Source organism: Chenopodium album, chromosome 16 (genome assembly GCF_948465745.1).
Source record: "Chenopodium album chromosome 16, dcCheAlbu1.1, whole genome shotgun sequence".
Classification (NCBI taxonomy): Eukaryota; Viridiplantae; Streptophyta; class Magnoliopsida; order Caryophyllales; family Amaranthaceae; genus Chenopodium; species Chenopodium album.
Window position 1 is genome coordinate 18635280 of NC_137849.1, and position 19495 is coordinate 18654774.

Below are 19495 nucleotides of genomic sequence, written 5' to 3' on the forward strand. Positions count from 1 at the left end.
GCAAAGAATATTTATGGAAGATGAAAAATTCAAAAAATAAAGGTAATGATAAAAATAATTGATTTCATAGAGGAGAAATGAAGATTATACGAATGAATTTGGTTAAAATAGGGGATAATTTGGTAAGTTCAACTTCCCCAAAATGAAGGAGCTATTTTATAGGAAGAATATTAATGTGAGGTAGAGGCGAGCATGGATCGGATATCCGTATTCGAAAATTAGGATATTTGATATCCAATATCCAATCCGAAAATTTCGAATATCCGTCGAAATTTTCGGATCGGATACCTCGGAATCCGTTATCCGAATATTTTTAGATAAAATTGTAGAAAATTCCGATATTATTTATAAATTTTTGATTTTTTAGAAAAAAAAAGAAAAAAAAACAATTGGTTTTTAAAAACTAAAGGAATTACTCACCGGAGTTCCGGCCGTGGCGTCGAAATTCCGACAAGGTCTTAGCTAAGTTTCCGGTGGGAACTCTTTTGAGGAGAGAAAAGAGAAGTTTTGAGTTTAAGAGATAGAAAGTTTTGGGATTATTTTTCAGTTTAGGGTATTGTTTTGTGATTGTGAAAATTAAATATATAATAATATAAATAGACCAACATGCTTACAAAAGAGTAGAAGTTAGCTTACAAAAAAGGAGCAAAACAAAGAGTTTTGGACATCATGATAACTGTTCCACCATGCATTCAACATTTAACAAAACAATTTTTCTTTTGAAACCCCTGGTATGATTTGAATATTTGGTCAATGATTATAGCCATATAGGTATTCATTTATTTGAGAAAGTTTGCTATGTGGAACAACTCAACTATTATCAACTTGTAATTCGAAAATGTTTTGTACAAATATTATAAAATAAAATAAAAGAACAAAACTGTTGGGCATCATGGGTGCCCTTCATATTTTCTGAAAGGATCAAGGTTACCTAATGCCTAAAATATTATCTATACCTGTACCTATACAGCTGTGAATTTCAGTAAAAAATTTAAAATGGATATATACAACTTCAGATCATGGCCTGAAACCTACTTACAGTTCCTAGGTTCACAGCCACAAATGAACATTACACATCAATATAATACAGCCAAATGGCTTTACTTCAACTTGTACACGGTTACCTAGTGTCAAGACTCCTCCGTAACGCATGTCAAGCTGTGTGAACTTTCGGAACTCTCTGTTACTAGGACTCTCGATGCTTTTCTAGTCTTAATTGTGTGTTCAAGAACTACATATATCCTAGACTTGAACACAGGTACTTTGCTACCGAATTTAAAGTCCCAAGTAAAAACAGGCTGACCACGCCATCCTCATCAGAAATTCCAATATAAGACTGCATGAGAATTCACTAATTCCATAGCAACAGCAATAACAAGGGATTGTCCTGACTCCTGAGGCTTTAGACTTAGCAAATAATAAATACTTCCACGCCCATTGCGTCTCTTGTTGATAGAAAAAACCCTCAGATTATCCACAAAAAGTCCAAGCAGTCCAGCTCCTAAGAAGTGCCCATTGCAGTTGAGTGTTCTCGGAAGCACATTCCAGAAGCTCTTATACCTGAATGTAGCAAGCGTCACAACTCATGAATTAAGCAGAAAAACTACAGAAGCCAGCTGCAGAAACCTGTAAAATGCCATGTATATTATCAGAACCTTTTCCTCACTTAAAGGCCGTAAAGATATGCAAAAGAGAAAGCTGCAAGCACTATACACTTCATTGTAAGTGGGGGGAAATTATCACCAAGATAATCAATAATAACACAGATCCAGTTGTGTCTTCACACAAGTGAACTTGTCATAATTTTAAACAATTATGTTGGTAAATTCTCTCCCTTTTTGCCATTAGTCTCACTTTTCTAATCAGCTCATCACTGCAATGGTGGTTGTATTGGTATTGAGGAGAGAAAACCTGAGCCAGATCTGGATGATTCCAAAGAAAACCAGAGTCCCACCAGTGGCTGACAGGCTGCTACTCCAGTAGAGCAGACATGATTTTTCGTGGGAATGCCTTACCCAACGGATCTATAAGGGACCCCGTGTCCGTTAACTAATGCCAGTAAAGGCCAAGCAATCCTTGCATCTCACAGGATTACAGGAAGGACTAGTGACAGGAAAGTAAACAAAAGGGAGAAGGGAGGGGAACTGGACAGACAGAGAGAAGGGACTAGAAGCGCACAATCAGAATGCCTACAGCCACCAGGCAATAATCAGAAGCAAGGAATTGGTGGTGAAGATAGGGTGCCACATGGAACCATATCACTATTTAAAATGAAATTTTCAAGTAAATCTTGTGTTTAAACCCTTTTCCCATATCTCTGTTCAATTCTCACCACCAAGCAATAACAAATTTCAAGCAACTTACATAATGAAGACAAGGCCTGCATCACCTCCAAATCACAGATCCAAGTTTTTGCTATTAGTCCAATTGTCCCAGCCACAATTCTTGAATATGGCACTTTTATGTTATAAGACCACCTTAGAGGAGGCAAACTTCCTTATAAGTGGGCTTGGGGGGGGGGGGGGGGGGATTTATTTGGACTACTATTTGTAAAACCCATCTCTCACCTACCCACTACCACAATCGCTACAACCAGTCAACCACCACCTACGCCGCATAACACCCAAATTCGTCTACTCTCTCCTTTACCACCACCCAAATCTACACCCACTACTAAATTCCCTTCCCAATCCTTTTTGGACTTCACAATCCTAAAATTGAACAAATATTTCACTTATTGCTTAATTATTCAATGAATAAATGTTGAAGTAAATAAAAGTTGAGAACAAATTTTTTACAAAAGATTAATCGTTAAATGAATTGGAGGAGGCTTTAAGTGCAGTGTGCGGGTGGTTGTACAAGTGAAAATAGTGATGACTTCATCACTGATCTAATGAGATGCCCCTGTAAGTCAATCTTATTGAAGACCCACTGTTGTCCCAACTATATAAGCATCTCTATCATTACTAGCTCACAGCCTCATAACATTATATGAATCTTATAGTTAAGACCTTAAGGGTTCATTTGGTATCATTGTAGTTTTCTGTTTTTTGTTTTTTAAAATCATGTGATATTTTTATTTTTTTGAACAAAAATCATGATAATATTGAAAACTGACTACAGAAAGGTGGAATAAACTCTTTCTAGTTTCCCGTTCTTGGGTTTTTGTTATAAAATAAACAGAAAACTGAAAACAAAAAATGATCCCAAACAAGCCCTGTCGAAGTTTAAGCGCTGTGCTAGCACACAATATGATACAAATCTAAAAAATCAATGAATGCATCAGAACTTTTGATAATTTACCTGATTAGAGGTCCTGGAATAAGTCCTTGGCTTGAGCAAGAGGGTTCACTTGACAAACTTCTCTTGCCCACACATTTTGTAAAGCATGCAGAGTCATATGCTCCTCCAAAAGAATCTTCTCTAACATGCTGACAGCATCAAAATCCATCGCGTGACCAGTTATATTCTGTAACATTGGTCATTGGTTTATCAGAAAAAAATATATACAAAGTAGATAAAAAGCAGACTAAAAACAATTGTTATGTGCCACAAACTCCTATTCACTTGGTTGCCTATCATAATCAGTTTTAGAAGGTATTTCTCATCCTTTTTTAAATATATGATTGCAGAAACAAAGACAAAAAAAAAATGTAGCCAACCTACAGGTAGAATAAGATAAGAAATACAATACCAAGGAAATGCTACAAAATAAGCAAAACAACTTAAGCAAGAGAACATATAATCTGAACAAGTAGTCATTATGTTTCATCAGCTAAGGTACACCTCTAGTCAAAAGTTTCACACACTCATGAATTTTCTGAAACATCCACTATCATATCTAGCTTTGGATTTGACCAAATATAACTCAATTTCTGTTCTGACATAGGAGTAAGGTACTAACCCATAATGTGCTAGAACAAGCATTTAACATTATAAACTTAAGCAGATTCTCATCTTGACTGCCAAAAGTGCAATCTGAACCATCAGAAAGCTGAATATCTTGGCATGAAGCGTCATGTATGGATCCATAATTTTTCACCCGTAGTCGTCCATGCTTCTTCAAAATCCTGTCAATATGGTAACTGGGTGTACTGAAGACCCTGCTTCTACTTGCAGCCTTTGATCTCCACCAGCAACTTCCAGATTTTGCCTGAGGAATCTCTTCATATAGCCTCAAAAATGTTGCTGCTCTTTCACCATGAGTCCAACAACAACATTGTGATGACCCATCATCTGTTTAGATTTGAATAGTTGATAAGGATGATAAAATTAAGTAAAATTAATTCGATCCACAAATTTGGGAAAAGCTTTTCACTGATAGTAGATATTTTGAGAAAGTCATACCCTAGCCAAATTATGAGGATAAACCTTTTGACTTCTATCCTAACCAGTCAGAGCATTAATGAAATATGTTGTGAGACATAAATAAAACTGATCCGAATTTAATTTATCATTGAGTAGTACTTTGACTACGGAGAATTTTAACATCCAATATATCAGCACAAGAAATCTAGCAAAATTTCTGTTTGAAAGCCTACAGGATTTCAGTAAAATGTAAAGCATAGATAATCAAAACAGTTAACAGAACATTCACAAACAGATAAAACATTCATGTTCCTTAATCAGTGACAGGAAAATTTCAATCATATAATTCGATCAATGGAATGCCATTGCTCATAGAGATACTAAAGAATTCCCATAAAGAAAAGTTTACATTCGTATTTTAGTCAGCATACATGTTAAGCCATTTATTTACATACAACTTTCATAAGATAAGATTCTTAAATATGATGACTATATTTTCAACAATAAGCTACAACCTCTGCCCCAATACTATCTTCCACTTAGCCTTTGGCATGCACATTAAAAATATTAACAGGGGGTGGGCCAAAAAGTAGTTATGAACATAAAGTTTGAAAGTAAATAGAATGAGTAAAAAAGTAGCATGAGAAATTGTCGGAAATGTAAGAGGAAAAGGATTGATTTGAATGGAAAGAAAAATGGTAGTAAGAGAAAAGGGGAGACCAAATCACATCAGGGTAGGGATTTTTAATACCAGAATAGGTTATAGGAAGATAGTTTAAGGACATCCCATTTCCCATTCCGGAAAACAGGTTGACAGAATAAGGACCCAAGAGTAAAAAACTTTCAATTACAATGATAAAATGGAATTTTTACAATTTATGAATTCATGTTGTGATGGCCACAAAGCATGACATAATGCCCATGAGATGTCTCCTTCCACCACCCTACAACAATTACTGTGTTTGGAATTAAGATTGGTAACAGTAGGCATGCATGTGTGAGAACTAAGCCAGGTGATCAAAGGATGGAAATTGCGCATGTATTTTGTCCATAAAAGAGCATCAAGTATCAACCACAGCTTCAACCTTAACTGACTTGTTTAAATCCTTATGATCAGTCTCCTTGTTAATCACATGATGAGAATTATCCCAGCACTGTCAGTAAAGACAATGACAAACAGCCACATCCATATAAATAGAAAGTTAATATAATTTGTTAGCCAGATAGAAACTCAACAGTCCCAGAAAAATTTAGCTGTCATACAATAAAATTATACATTACATACCCAAAATAAAGCCAGCGAGTGGAATGTTTACCACCAGTGATCCCAATTGAATTTGAGACAACAGCTTATCCAAATTCGTGTTTCTTTCAAGCATCACAAAGTAAACTGCAACAACCTGCAAAAGGATGTGTAACAATCACAATATATAAATTTTGACCAGAAAGACAGTTGGAATAAAACACCCATGTGACAGAAAATGCCGAGACGTTTACAAAACTTACACTGCAATGGAACCTTCTTGGCTGGCCCGTATCACATTGGATCAGGTCAGATATTAAACAAGATGCAATAGTTTCCTCAGGAATAGGAAAAAGTGATTTCACAGATGAAGGGGTTTCTCTCACAGAGTTGATAGTGATGAATGATACTGGAGTCAACGTAAAACAATTCTGCCCTCTGAAAGATAGAACATATCATTAAAACAAGAACCCAACATAAAACTCACAACAGGGGTTTGGGGAGCCCTAGATGTATGCAGTGTTAAGCCTAATTAGTCATAAAATAAATAGATGTTAGAGAGTATTCTTCCAAATGCATCACAGCAAATTTCCAAAGGATTATTTGAAATAAGAAATGATGTGATTTTTAGCTATATAATCAACAATTTTTCTTTTTGCAGTTCAGAATAAAGGATTTGAAAAGAATACTGAAAGGAATGGAACTAGACAATATTAGCAGTAATCATCATTACTTTTGAAGCAATTATCAAGAAAATGGAAAGATAAGTAATAACTTCCTCCGTCTCACTTTGCTAGGCCACATTTCTAATTTGTGATGGGTCACTTTTTATATCTAGCAAGTCAAACTATAAATTTTACTTACTACTCTTACTACTTTTAGGATTTGATGCGTAGTATAACAACAAAATGTTGGTTCTAAACAATTGTATAAATTATCGAGGGTAATTATAGTATTTCGAGTTGTTTCCTTCTGAATGACCTATTAACTAAATGTGACTTATTAATGTAGGACAGAGAGATAAAAATAACTACCATACTGTTAAGTAAATGTGACTTATTCGTTTTCTTAATTTTATCTCAGCTGAGTTGGGCATCTAACAATGAATTACCACCCCAAATATAATTAGCTTTTTATTATAGGTTATCTCCAAACTCCAATACCCTATAAGGAACAGCCAGTCAGCCCAGATTTTAAATCAAGAGAAAGATCATCAATTTTTTTATACTAGGTCTTATTGAAGGTTCTCAACGCCTTTTCAGGCTGTCTCCTCAATCTTCTCCTCCAACAAAGCTCTGTCGAACTTCATCACTTTTGATATTTTATAAGCAGAATTTCTACAATTATATATCCCAAAAACATTCGCTGTGATACCATTTGTTATAAATTAACATAGCTTAGACACCATTAATAACAAAAAATACGAAGTAAGAGAAGAATATGATGATTTGATCAATTAGCTGGAATTATAACAATGATAAAGGATATTCAAGCTTTTGAGATGCTTGATTGTTGATTCTGTCCTAATTACCAACCTAATATATTAAACAAGATTCTTATCAATATTCCAATGTAAATCCCCTCTTTCTCCAATTAGCTCTATATATATAAAGCTCTTCCTCTAACTGACTAGCTTATTATCCAAGGCATGTAATCATAATACAACTATCTAAACCACCCCTTCATCTAGTATATATTCATAGCATAAACAAGAATCAAAGAACATGAGATCAATACCAGAACTGAACTAGAACGAAATACAAAATCTTTAATAGAGTTAAATAACATGGGGCATTTATACTTGGAGACTTTGAGAGGAACAATTGGCAATAAATCCCTTTTTAAGCATTCAAAATAAACTTGGAACTTTATCCTAGAAGCAAAAAGTAAGAAAAAACAAAATCAAATAAGAAGTATCTAGAATGCTGAAGTAAGAGAATAATAAATAACCAACAATGGGTGGGCTAGGCTCACTCAATATATAATATTATAAATTAATCAACCGAAAGAAGTTTCCATAAAATCAATACATTGAACTCAATCTTATAGCAAGTTTTTCCTGCTACACAAAAGAGTCACCTTTGTCCAGAAAACCATTTCATACATCATAAATATAGCTTAAGGTTGTAAAAAGGATATATAGAGCACTTTTGCAAAATTTAATATTTATATTTCTTGAAAGAGGGGATAGTGAGTTAACCCTATCTTGTAATAACATTTTTTATAATAAAATGAATTCTTATTACTTCCCTGCAAGATTTATCAAATTAATAAATAAAAACACACAGGAAGTACAATGTAGGAATCTTGTCTGCGGAAAACTTCATACCTAAGTGCAAGTACCCTGTGAAATGTAACAGCTGCACCCGGCCCCAATCCAACAGGATAGTCAAGCTTACTAAGGCAACCACAAATCTGCAGCTGGTATTAGCATAAACTGTAATTAGCTAACTGCATTATTAAAGCAAGGTGATAAACATAGCAGCCATCATAAATCAATGACATTTTGTAGAGTTATAATTTTTCTTAAAAGCTTGGGTGTTGGGACAAAAATAAGATAAGTGTGAGTTTCACAAGATTGACAGATTCCTTGCCTATGAAGAAAGCATAAGCTTATTAAACTATTATTGTTCATAAATAAATTACAGCCAAAATAGAATTTACTAACTCTTGCATATGCATGTGCAGCCCAAAATTTTGTAGTTACCAGCTATATTGTAAGTAGAAAAATGAATGCTTGGTATATGTGAAATCATTTCAATAAAAAGGAGGAGAACTGTGCGTTATAAAAGATGAAATAAATAAAAGATTAAAATGGGATTACCAAATTATTGTCAGCTGAACAAGTATTTGATCCAAACATGTAAACAAGCTTACTGTTGCAATGAAACAACTCAAGTTCTAGTTTGCTTTCAAATTGTACTATGACAACTTCAGCCCAACTACAATACAAAACTTATTGCTGTAGCAAAATGACACAATGGATCTTAAATTCACCACCAAGCCATTCCAATTTTGATCCAATGTAGAGATGAAGCAATAGTGGCTTAAGATTTTAGGGTTGAGGAAAGTAATATGAGTGGTTATTACTTAATACTTATGCTAAGTAAATGGTTCAAAATAAAAATATCCTATGCGTTTGCTATGCATGAAGTCTGTATTGAAACAAGAATGAAGTTTTTTTCTTTCGGCTTAGATACATCCTAGTTAAGCTGGTACATTAGTTTGAAAATACTTTAGATTTTTTAGTATCCTCATAACAATGAAGGGGAAGTTTCACAAAAAACAATTAGGTGTATTATCCTAGTTGCACTTTGAGGTTTGAATCCTGTTGATTCTTCAAGATTAAGTGGCCTTAGGATCTGAAAAATCAGGCTAGTAAACTTATTATTTAATGGCTAAGCTCTAATGTGCCAAATATAGTTTCAAGTTCATTTCCTTTTCCTGTCAGCATATTAAAATAACTCTCTTGTTATCACTTGGTAATAGAGCAGTATCCTTGGGTACAGAAGGCACAGAGCAGTCAGCTTTCAATCAGATAAAAGCTGGTTAAGGATTAAGACATAATAATAATTACCATGTGACAATCTGTCAAGACAAGCAGGTTGATTGAGCATTCCTTTCCTATGCTGAATTTCGGCAGATGAATGTTATGTGCAGCTCTATTGCACGGGATTCTATCAATAGAATAGCCATCAGAATTGTAAAGTCTGGCTACAATTCCCTGCAGAGAAATTAATTTTCCTTCGGGAAGACCAATGCCAGAATACATTCCTTGGTTCTCGAAAAGGCCTGTCACAATGTTCCCGCAGCCAAATTCTTGTTGAATATTAAAGATATTTGTTGGTTTCAGTGACAAGTTTAAGACAAGCTTCTTCAAGCCCTGAAACCCAATATCCACATCTAAGAGATCAATTGCATCTACTGCCACATGTAGATCAACATCAGTGAAAGATCCATGATCAGCAATGCTACAAGGGTTGAGCACAAGCTCATTTTGATGGCAGAACCTGTTTAAGTTCTTCCAAGTAGAATGAGAAGCATATGAGAGATCATTGCATGAGACAGAGGAACAGTCCATGGCTTTACCAAATTGAAATGAAAGGCTCCAGAATTTCGTCTCTGAGGTGATGAACATGCTACTTCCCATGTGGTGAGAATCACACAAGCACTTCTCAGCACAATGCTTCATGATGTAAATACCACCAATTTGCATGAACTAAAATCATTGCAAAGTTAAGTATCAGAAATAATTTCTCATTTTAAAAATAGATTAGAAATTGGAACACATTTCAAAAGAAACGAGGATTGACCTTATACTTGGAGAAGTTTTCAGAATTGAACTCTAGAAGAACTTTTCTTGAACAAAGCATGTCAGTGATGTCACAGTTACCATCAACAAAACACAGAGCTGCAGGTACATCCATGACTTGACCATGTATTTCTCTACCAGTTACCTTACAAGGAAATTGAACGGAAGATGCACCTCTAAATCTGTTGGTAATCCTTGTCTTGTGTGGCAAGGAAAGCAGATTGTTTGGTTGGTCACATGATCTATTTTCAAATTCTTCAAAATTGTCGCATAATCCAACTTTGTCAATGCAACTTGATGTTAGATGAGTTTTACATCTCTTAAAAGAAAACGCATCTTGGCAGCCAATTACAAGATCATCTTGTGGCATTTTTGTCTGAAAAACTGCACCATTACTCACACCAATATTCAGATCCCATGGCAAGACCATGACCTCAGCAAATAAACGGCTTTTGCCAGATACGTCACCGTGAAACTGCAACAAAAATAGATCCAGAAACAAATTCATAGTACTATATTGCCAAAAAGCAAATGCTAATATAATAATCACAAAGGTTACAAGGAAGGCAGCCATGAAGCTGTCTTCACAGAAAAAACCTAAACAAAAGTTGAACTGATTAAACTTGTTTGAGGAGATCATAGTGATGATACCATGACATACCCGTGATTGCAACGGGAATTTGTGGGTTAAATAGAGCAAGTGAAACGCTCCAGGATCAAGTTTTGCAGAGCTATTGATTGCACTCGGGCATGGATGAACGGTGAAATGTCTGCAGCTTACATTGCTCCAAGAAAAGTGCAAATATACTGTCAACTGCATTCGTCTTTCTATTGGGATGGTCTCAAACAAACTTCCACATGAAAAAAAGTTGCTATGAAGCATCCAAAATTGAGCCCACATTTCGGGCTTGCCTTCTAACACAAGATTATAGTCAAAAACCTGAAAGCAAAAATGCAAGACACAATATGGTATTTCATGCAATATTACAAAAGGTGCAGATTTTATGACTGTCTAACCCCTTAATTTCTGAGTAAATGCATTACTTGTTTTTACACGAAGTTTTAGGACAGCTGACGTGCAGGATTTGAAAAGTAGTATTAATGTAAAAGTGGGGTAAGTTGGGTATGCAAAGTAGTATTATATTGTATGAGTTAGGGTCACACATATAGAAGTGATGCATTTATTCAGAAACGGAGGGAGTGAAAACAAAAGCATAAACAAAGTTGTAAGGTTCATGTACTCAGTCACAAACTCTGCAAAGGATCAACAAAAGGTCCCACCTCAACTTATTCTGTCTTAGACAAGCTTCTGAAAAAGAAATGAAACATTATGAAAAAAAATTCATGAGATTATAAACTATCACCTCATAGATAGCATTAATGTCCCAGGCTGATGGAATGTCTGGTATAACAGCATCAACACTAGCCGTGCCATCAGTATATTGCAATCTTCCAGTAGCTGGACAAATCTAAATATAGCACAGCCAGCCATTAGAAGGGCAATGGAGATTAAACCAATGTGAACTGAGTTATAGTATAAACAAATATCACTTTTTTAAGTGACAAAAAAAATTTTAAAATAGAAGACAACAATGTAATCATCAAAAATTGTCCAAATTGAAAAAAAAAAAATTAGTAATCGTTAATAAACAAGCTCGAACATGAACACAAGATTACATTTTTTTTTTCCGAAGAACATAAGGTGTTTAATAACTCGGCTTGTTATAAATAATGCAAGCTCAAACATATTTATGAGCTTTATCAAAAGCTTAATCTTGCTAAGATAACTGAGCTTGCTCTGTTAAACATGAACAAGTTAATACTCAGGTCGACTTGGCACAACCCCTACCTAAAAGCAAGTTTATCACCTTCATGCAGCACTGTATGCAGCAGGAACATTCCTACCAGCAGTCTTAAGTGGGGCTTATTGAACCCCAAATAGATGCAACTGAATAAGAACTACTCATGAGCTTCTGCATAGGTTTTGTAGTCACTAGACTTTAGCATTAACCATTAAAACCTATCTATTCTACATAATAAGTGTATATAAACAAGTTAGTTTTGTACAACAAAAAAATTTGATAGAAAATAAATGGATCAGAGTACTAACCTTCAAGTTCCCTAGTAAAGAAACTCCAATGTCTTTACTAGGTAATATCCTCCTGATTAGTTGATCAGAAAGTTTTTGTTCCCTGAAAGGATGACCTACTTGGCTGCATTCTTCTAAGATTTTGATACCATTATTCATTTGCAGAAGTGATATTATAAACATCCTCTCACAGTTTTTGACTAAATAGGAGAATGGCATGGCCTGCAAAAGAAGTAAGCACATCTCCTATTATTATTTAGGAAAACAAGGGTTATCAAAGAAATATCAATGAAATACACTCGCATGATTATATAGTCCACCTCATAATTGAATGACCTAAAAGATCAGATGTTACCCAGTGTTTAAGAAATTCAGAGAGCTAACCAAACTTAAGCTGATGTAGTTGATGTTGCTACCAGAGCCACATGAATCATGCTTGCAGAACTCCGTAAAAGAACCATGCTGTCAAAACATAAATCACTTAATAAGATGACAAGGTCGAAAAAATAATCTCTAGAATCCCTCTTCATGTTCCAACTAAAGCTCCCAAATTTACCCGTGACTGAAAAACGGATGGTGGCAGCGTGGACCTGGCATAAGTTTGCACCAAACCTTCCTTCTGATGACACCACATAATATTTCCAAATTAGAATTAATTAAGCTGTAATAGACATCACTTGATAACAAAATTCAGCAATATCACAAGATTCATACGAAGGAAATAAAGGAGGAATAAATTACATGCTTTGATCCTAGAATCTCCTTTTCTGAAAAAGCTCCAGAAAACTTTTTTCTTAGACATTGGACCAAGAGTAATGTCCTGAAACCACAAAATGGAATTGCAAGTCAGCTCTGAGTTGCCGGCGCTAAAAATAAATAAATAAATAATAATAAAACATTGCTCCACAAAGATTTTATATTACCATAACCGAGCTGGAAAGACCAATGTCTCCATAAATTTTCCCAGAAGACTCTGAGACCGGTACACTGGCTGACACCTGCACCATCAAAGTGTCTTGTGTGACACATCAAAAACTCAACTATAGCCTAAAATCTAAAAGCAATGTGCATTAGACTTATACCCAATTTCCAATGGAGAGAAAGATATCGTCCTTATGTTGGTCTTGCAGCAAGCCCCAAGTATAAGCATTTTCCCCCAGGGAAACTTCGGGTTCATAATATGAACATTCCTCACAGATAGCTACAGCAAAGAAAAAATGGACAATTAACCTCAGTTCAGCACTTCAGCATATCACAGCATTAATCAATCAAAATCCAATTTTGGGCTCGAAAAGAGAACTCACAATTGAGCCAACCCTGACACTATGAGGCAAAAGCAATGATTCGTCTGTAAGTAAGAGCCAAACATCTTCATCCAACTCAACAACCATGCCCTGCATATAAGTGCTTCTGACAACACCAATATACATACCTAATTCCCAATTTCCATTGATTCGAGCTTTATCATTTTGAAACGAATATCCTTCATTTTGTTGTAACTTGGAAACACACAAACAAGTCATTTCAGTTGACACAAACATTAACCTAGTCTCTTCATTCTCTATGTACACCAACTTCTTTCGCAATCCCGACAATAGAAGTACAATTCCTACTAGCTTCAAAAACACAAGGTACGGAGACGAGCCAACCCCACAAAAGTACACATATTCAATTCTACTAAAACAATGTGAATCCCTTCTTAAACCTAAATCATCAGAAACCTTTACACAAGCTTTAAATTTGCATAACCTACAATCACAGCACAAAACCTCTAAAATAAAACCACGGCGATTCTCCAAAACACGAGGAATCAACGAAACAGAACTAACAGAACCCAATACACCATAAACACTATACTTACCCTTAGTATCACAATCATTCCCAACATCATCATTATCACCAAAAACCAAAGGAAAATATTCAACATTACCAGAAACACAACATTCCACAAATTCCCATCTAATAATCTCCAAAAATCCACCACATTGCTTCAAAGGGATGAAATTCCAAGCAATAACACGAATTTCCCTCTTAATCATATTCAAATTGAACTCGAGAACGTCGCAGCAAAGCGAACCGGAATCGTCCGAGAAGGAGAAACAATGGTGAGGAGAATGACTAAAGAGTGGAAGACGGAGAATTCCGATTATGATTGAAGGTTGAGAGAGAGATTTGAGGATTTTGGCGCGAGAAGTAGAGTTAGGGTTTAGGGTTTTGGGGTCGACGGAAGGTGGAGGAGTGGGCGAAGGAGGGGAGTGGAAGAGAGAGACGGCGCCGGAGATTGCGCGGCGGCGACGGAGGAGGTCGGATATTGAAATTAGTTTAACGCTTTCCATTTTGAAGGTACTAACAAAGTGCTGACATTTCCTTCTGTATTCTTCCTTGTATATCACTTGTATTAGCAGAAAGGCGGGAAAGTAAAACAAGGTTTATCAGGAAAAATACGTTTATCGGTTACTCCATAGCCCATATAGGTAATTTAGTACGATTTTGAATCAATAATGCTGTTTATACTTTTTAAAATTAGACATTTATTATCAAGTGAAATTTGAGCTTATTTCAAATCACAATTGGAAGGAGAGGGGAGGTAGATGGAAGATCACTGTCTACCTCCTTTCTTTCCTTTCAATTGTGATTTGAAATCAGCTAAAATTTCACATGGTAATGAATGTCTAGTTTTGGAAAGTAAAAATAGTATTATTGATTCAAAATCGTACATATTACTAAGTTTTACTATGAAAAAGTTAGGAAACCCTCTTTTGACTTTGTAAAATTTCTAAGAATGCTAGTTTTGCTATTATTGCTACACCATCATTATTTGTGTACTCTGGAGTATGTGCTTGGGCATGTAAAGTAGTAAAGAGCATTGTCATCCATTGCCCACAAAGGCTAGGCATGAGGAGAGAGATTGTAAAAGAATATTAAAAAAAAAAATCAAAAAATATTATTTTAAGAGAGAGTAAAGCATTGCCCGGGTCATGGCCAAGACCTTTGATTAAGGGTGGGCAAATACCTAGAAAGCACCACTTGTCACCATTTAATTGGACTAGTAGTTTTTACTTTTTTTTTTTTGTTTGCAAACTAATTGTTTAATGTTTATATGATAGTAAATGGTAAATGATGTACAAACTACGAATTAAGGAGTTGCTTACTGATAAACGGGTATGGGCCACACCCGTCACAATCATCCACTTTATACGACCAAGGAGATTCCACCTCAAAATCATATGGCAATGAGGGGAGTAGCCCCTTAGCCTTATAAAGTGGACACAACTTTCTTAATTGTTCAATGTGGGATACACATCCCAGTACAAATTCTCACTTATAAACTTAACCAATGTGGGGACAACACACCACTCACATGTGGGTTTTCTCATGGGCTCAACACTCCCCCTTACATGTGAGTTGTCCATAATATTGACCCACATCACAACACAACTTAACCTGGCTCTGATACCATGATAAACGGGCCTGGGCCACACCCGTCACAAGTATCCACTAAAACGACCAAGGAGGTTCCACCTCAAAACCATATGGCAATGAGGGGAGTAGCCCCTTAGTCTTATAAAGTGGACACGACTTTCTCTTTTCTTCAATGTGGGATACACATCCCAATTTTTCTCTTCACTTTTATACTCTTTCGATGTGGGACAACACTTTCACTCACATGTGGGTTTTCTCATGGGCTCAACACTTACCTTAGAATAATAAGTGTTAAGACAAGCCAAAGCATGCTTAATCACTTGTTGATTCTTTGGATCTTGAAATCGTTTTATTCTCGCCAAATTTGGACAAATTTAATGTGTGGATAAAACACTTAATAAGCTTGAAAATTGCATAAATACTTTAAAATTCAAACTTATTGTTTCATGAATGGTTTTTCATTTCAAATTCTATCAAATGTAGAAACATGTCTTTAACTAATACCGACAACAACTACATGTGCCCGGAACTCCCGGAGAAATTGACATTTTGTCTCAATTTAACCAATTTCAAGAAATGGGAAAAAGAATTCCGGAAAACTCTCCGAAATTGTTCCATGGAGTACATTCTTGACACTCCCATTCCAAGCTTCTTCTCCAAGGGGATCATGAGTGATGAAACTCATGAGACTTGGTCCTTGGATTGTGACAAGGTCACACTATTGATGAGGTCCAGAGGATTGGAAGAGGAGATTCACCTCATATCTTCCAGACATGCTTCTTAATAGTCTTAAGGAGCTTGTCACTATTGATGAGCGTCGTTTATGGCGCTCAAAAGAATGATATTTAGGTTCATTTTCTTTATTTTCTTTCATCATTTTCATATAATTTTCTTAGTTTTATTTGATTTTCCATTTTTATAATTCACTTTGGTTCTCAATTAGTTTTTACGAGTCTTTCATATTTTTAATTGATAATTCATAGTTTTAGTTTCAGTTTTATTTTGTTATGCTTTCTCTCTTTGTTTCATTTGTGTTTTGTAGGTGAATAATCAAGTCAATTTGCTCATTTTGGGACTGCCTTGCTCGCGGGCATCATCTCAAGTGCACTGATGATGAGGATGCTCGGGAGCGCGGAGTTTGATCAAGCAAGCGAAGGAGCCAAGGCCTCGTGCACCACGCAGAGGTGCGCACGCGCGGCACAGGGGTGCGTGCGCGCAGACCCAGCTGTGCGCGCGCGGCTGGTTGGTGCGTGCGCACGGCCCTGTGCAGCCCCTTTCGCTCGATTTTTCTATTTATAGCTTTTAACTTTCTTTTTTATGACGACTTTTTTTGTACTTGAGAAATAATTTTCCAGAAATAGTAGAGATAGAAAGTAGAGAGAGAAGCTTAAGATTTACTTGTTTGTACTTGAATTTGACCTTAGATTTCAATTGGATCTTGAAATTCCTTCTTCAATTCAATGAAAGTTTGTAAGATTTCTTTCCTTTGATTTACTTTTAATGCAATTCTTTCTAGTTTTCTTGAATTTTGTTTGAGATTACATTCCTTGCTCTAGAATTTGTTGTTTGATTGATTTTCTTTTGATTAAGCTTTAAATGAATATGAATTTGATTGAATTTGTTTTGTTCCTTAATTTCACCATAATTAGTGAGTAGATTAGTTGTTAGGGAGAAGGGGAAGCATGCTTGATTGATGATTTTTGCTAGTTGATGACACTAAATTGATTGGATTGTTGCAATTAAATTGGTTGACATAGTTGTGCGTGTGATTAATTAAACTAGGAGTGATCAACCTATAAGATTAATCTAGATTGCATTGCAAATTTCAATGACATGAACCCTTGATTTGAGAATTGCTTTAATTGATTGAATTTGATTGTGATTTTCCTTGTTAGCCATTCATAGTGAACCCTAGCTTGGCTTATAGGAGATAGCTTTTGGATTCCTTTGATTGCAACTATTGTTTGTCCCTTGTGATGTTGAATCGATTGAGTGATCTATAAATTAGCATAATCATTGAGCTTGCATGTGGAACCTATATCCCTAGTGTTTAGCGTATTGAATTCTTTGATTTGTCTAGTTTCTTGACACTTTAGTTACCAACCACAACCATTTATATTCTTCGAATTAGCTTGACATAGGCTATAGCATCGTTCCTACTCATTCCTTTGGGTTCGACCCTTGACTTACCATATACTTGTATTAGGTTGGTCGACTGTTTACAAATTAGGTTTGGCTTTAGGGAGAGGTAGATAACGACCTACATTTTCCTATTGTCAACTATGTCTTCCGAGAATAAGGACTTGAATGTTTATAACTTAACCAAGTCATTTATGAACACGAAGATCAAGATCCCGGAGGAAGGTTGCCTAACTAAAGAAAGGCATGAAGTGTGGACTAAGGTCTACAATGCTAGACTTAGATCCGGAATGCCCCTTCAACCTCGTGTGATTCGAATGACAAGGCTTTTCAAGCACGTAGAGCTCATTGGGAAGCCATTGGAGGATGAACAAGCGGCATGTATGCTACAAAGCTCACTCCACTCAGGCTATGTTGCATTGAAAATGAATTGGACATCCAATCGAGACAAGCTCTCGTTGATGGAGGTTATTCAAGAGCTTCGTAGAGCCAATTCTTTCAAGGGTTTTAGGTTTTCTCTAAGGCCTAAGAAGAAGAAGTTCAAAGACAGGGCAAAGATGTGGTGCTTTTATTGTAGTAGGCAAGGCCACTACAAGAGGGAATGTACCGAGTACCTAGAAGATGAGGCGAAGGGAAAAGTAGTTTTCACCTCAGATATCTTCTTTATAAACCAACACTTGAATATAAGCAATTAATTAGGTATTAGATACCATAAATGAGAAGAGCTTCACAAGTAGATGTGCATTTACAAGCGAAAGAAGAAGACAATCTTTCCATCAAGCTTGTAATCTATGGTACCTGGTTTTTAGTGGACAAATTAGTCTATAGAGGTTCCGCTTAAGTGTGTGATAAGACCCTTTTAATTAAAAACTTAGAGTCGCCACCTTATTTTTACACGAATAAGGACGGATTGTAAAACATTCAATTTTGAGAAATAACACTAAAAACTAACTGCTAACTCCATAAAAAGAAATTTTTAAGGTACAGTTTTGGGTTCGGGATTTAGGTTAAGAGAATTGAACGTCTGGAACGCATCTTCTCTTCCGTTCTAAAGAACGGACTCTTACTAAAGCGTTGTTTAAAGTCAAGTTTTAAGGCATGTTAGTCACATAAAATGATATAATAATTAATATAAGGTAAGTTTGAGCACCAAAGTTGCACTACGTACCGATCATAGCGGGATTTGAATCCACTCACGGATCAAAACCTTCATAGTTCGGACAAATGCCATTTTTTAATTAACCAATTCCATTGGGTTTTTTATTTGAGTAATTGACATAAAAGTCATTTTTTGTACAGCTATGTCACCAAATGCCACTGAGTACTTTAATAATTCACCAAATGTCATCAAGGTTTTTAAAATTCACCAAATGCCACCACGTTTTTAAAAAATTCACCGAACGCCATTAATAAAAAATTCACCGAACGCCATTTATAACTAATGGTCGTTAACCATTAGGGTTAAATCATGACACATGTCATGATATGATTGGTTCATTTTAATCATATATTTTATTAATAAAAATAACATTTTGTTTTCGATTTTCGTGACGAAAATTGTTCGGGTTAAGTTTTGGGCATTATTTTGATCCTTTATGGTTTCAAGTAAAGTTCAGAATTGGCAAAAAAATAACGCAAATGCTCCGTTTTGTGTGTCGAGAAATATCAAAATTGCTTGTCGGTTTTTTTAACTATGTAAATTGTCTATGTAAGGCTTTGACGGTCATTTGGGCCCTTTATGGGCTCAAAATAAGCTCGGATTTCGTAAGAAAATTAATGTAAATGCCCTATTTTGCGTGTTAAGATCGTAATTTTTTTACTGTAAAAATTGCAAAACGGGACATTTACGTTATTTTTACTGCCAAATATGAGCTTAAATTAGACCCTTAAAGAGTTAAAGGATCAAATGATCCCCAAAATCTTACCGGGTTAATTTAAATGGTGATAAAAAAATGACACACTAATCGAGATATTTCTCGAC

At 35.5% G+C, this 19495-nt stretch overlaps 1 protein-coding gene across 1 annotated transcript; it reads right to left on the reverse strand.

The window, feature by feature from the left end:
* Nucleotides 1-968: 968 nt before the first annotated feature.
* LOC145583956 (CST complex subunit CTC1-like) lies at nucleotides 969-14288 on the reverse strand. The gene is made up of 17 exons (XM_081640900.1): nucleotides 13257-14288; nucleotides 13035-13153; nucleotides 12876-12950; nucleotides 12694-12772; nucleotides 12509-12571; nucleotides 12337-12414; nucleotides 11974-12174; nucleotides 11228-11332; nucleotides 10525-10803; nucleotides 9865-10338; nucleotides 9129-9770; nucleotides 7881-7972; nucleotides 5815-5989; nucleotides 5594-5708; nucleotides 3905-4236; nucleotides 3304-3469; nucleotides 969-1626 (listed from the first exon to the last, which is right to left on the reverse strand). Exons 1-16 carry the CDS (start codon nucleotides 14286-14288, stop codon nucleotides 3308-3310), a joined length of 4023 nt encoding a protein of 1340 aa, XP_081497026.1. The 3' UTR covers nucleotides 969-1626; nucleotides 3304-3307.
* Between the last annotated feature and the right edge of the window lie 5207 nt (nucleotides 14289-19495).

Bases quoted from the DNA above. Each gene is read 5' to 3' on its own strand.
- LOC145583956 (XM_081640900.1), bottom strand. From the start codon at position 14,288: ATGGAAAGCGTTAAACTAATTTCAATATCCGACCTCCTCCGTCGCCGC. The intron at 12,415-12,508 runs GTAAATTTGGGA...ATGTTTTGACAG, and splicing joins CATCCGTTTTTCAGTCACGG to CATGGTTCTTTTACGGAGTT. The intron at 4,237-5,593 runs GTATGTAATGTA...AAATCTAAACAG, and splicing joins ACTCGCTGGCTTTATTTTGG to ATGATGGGTCATCACAATGT.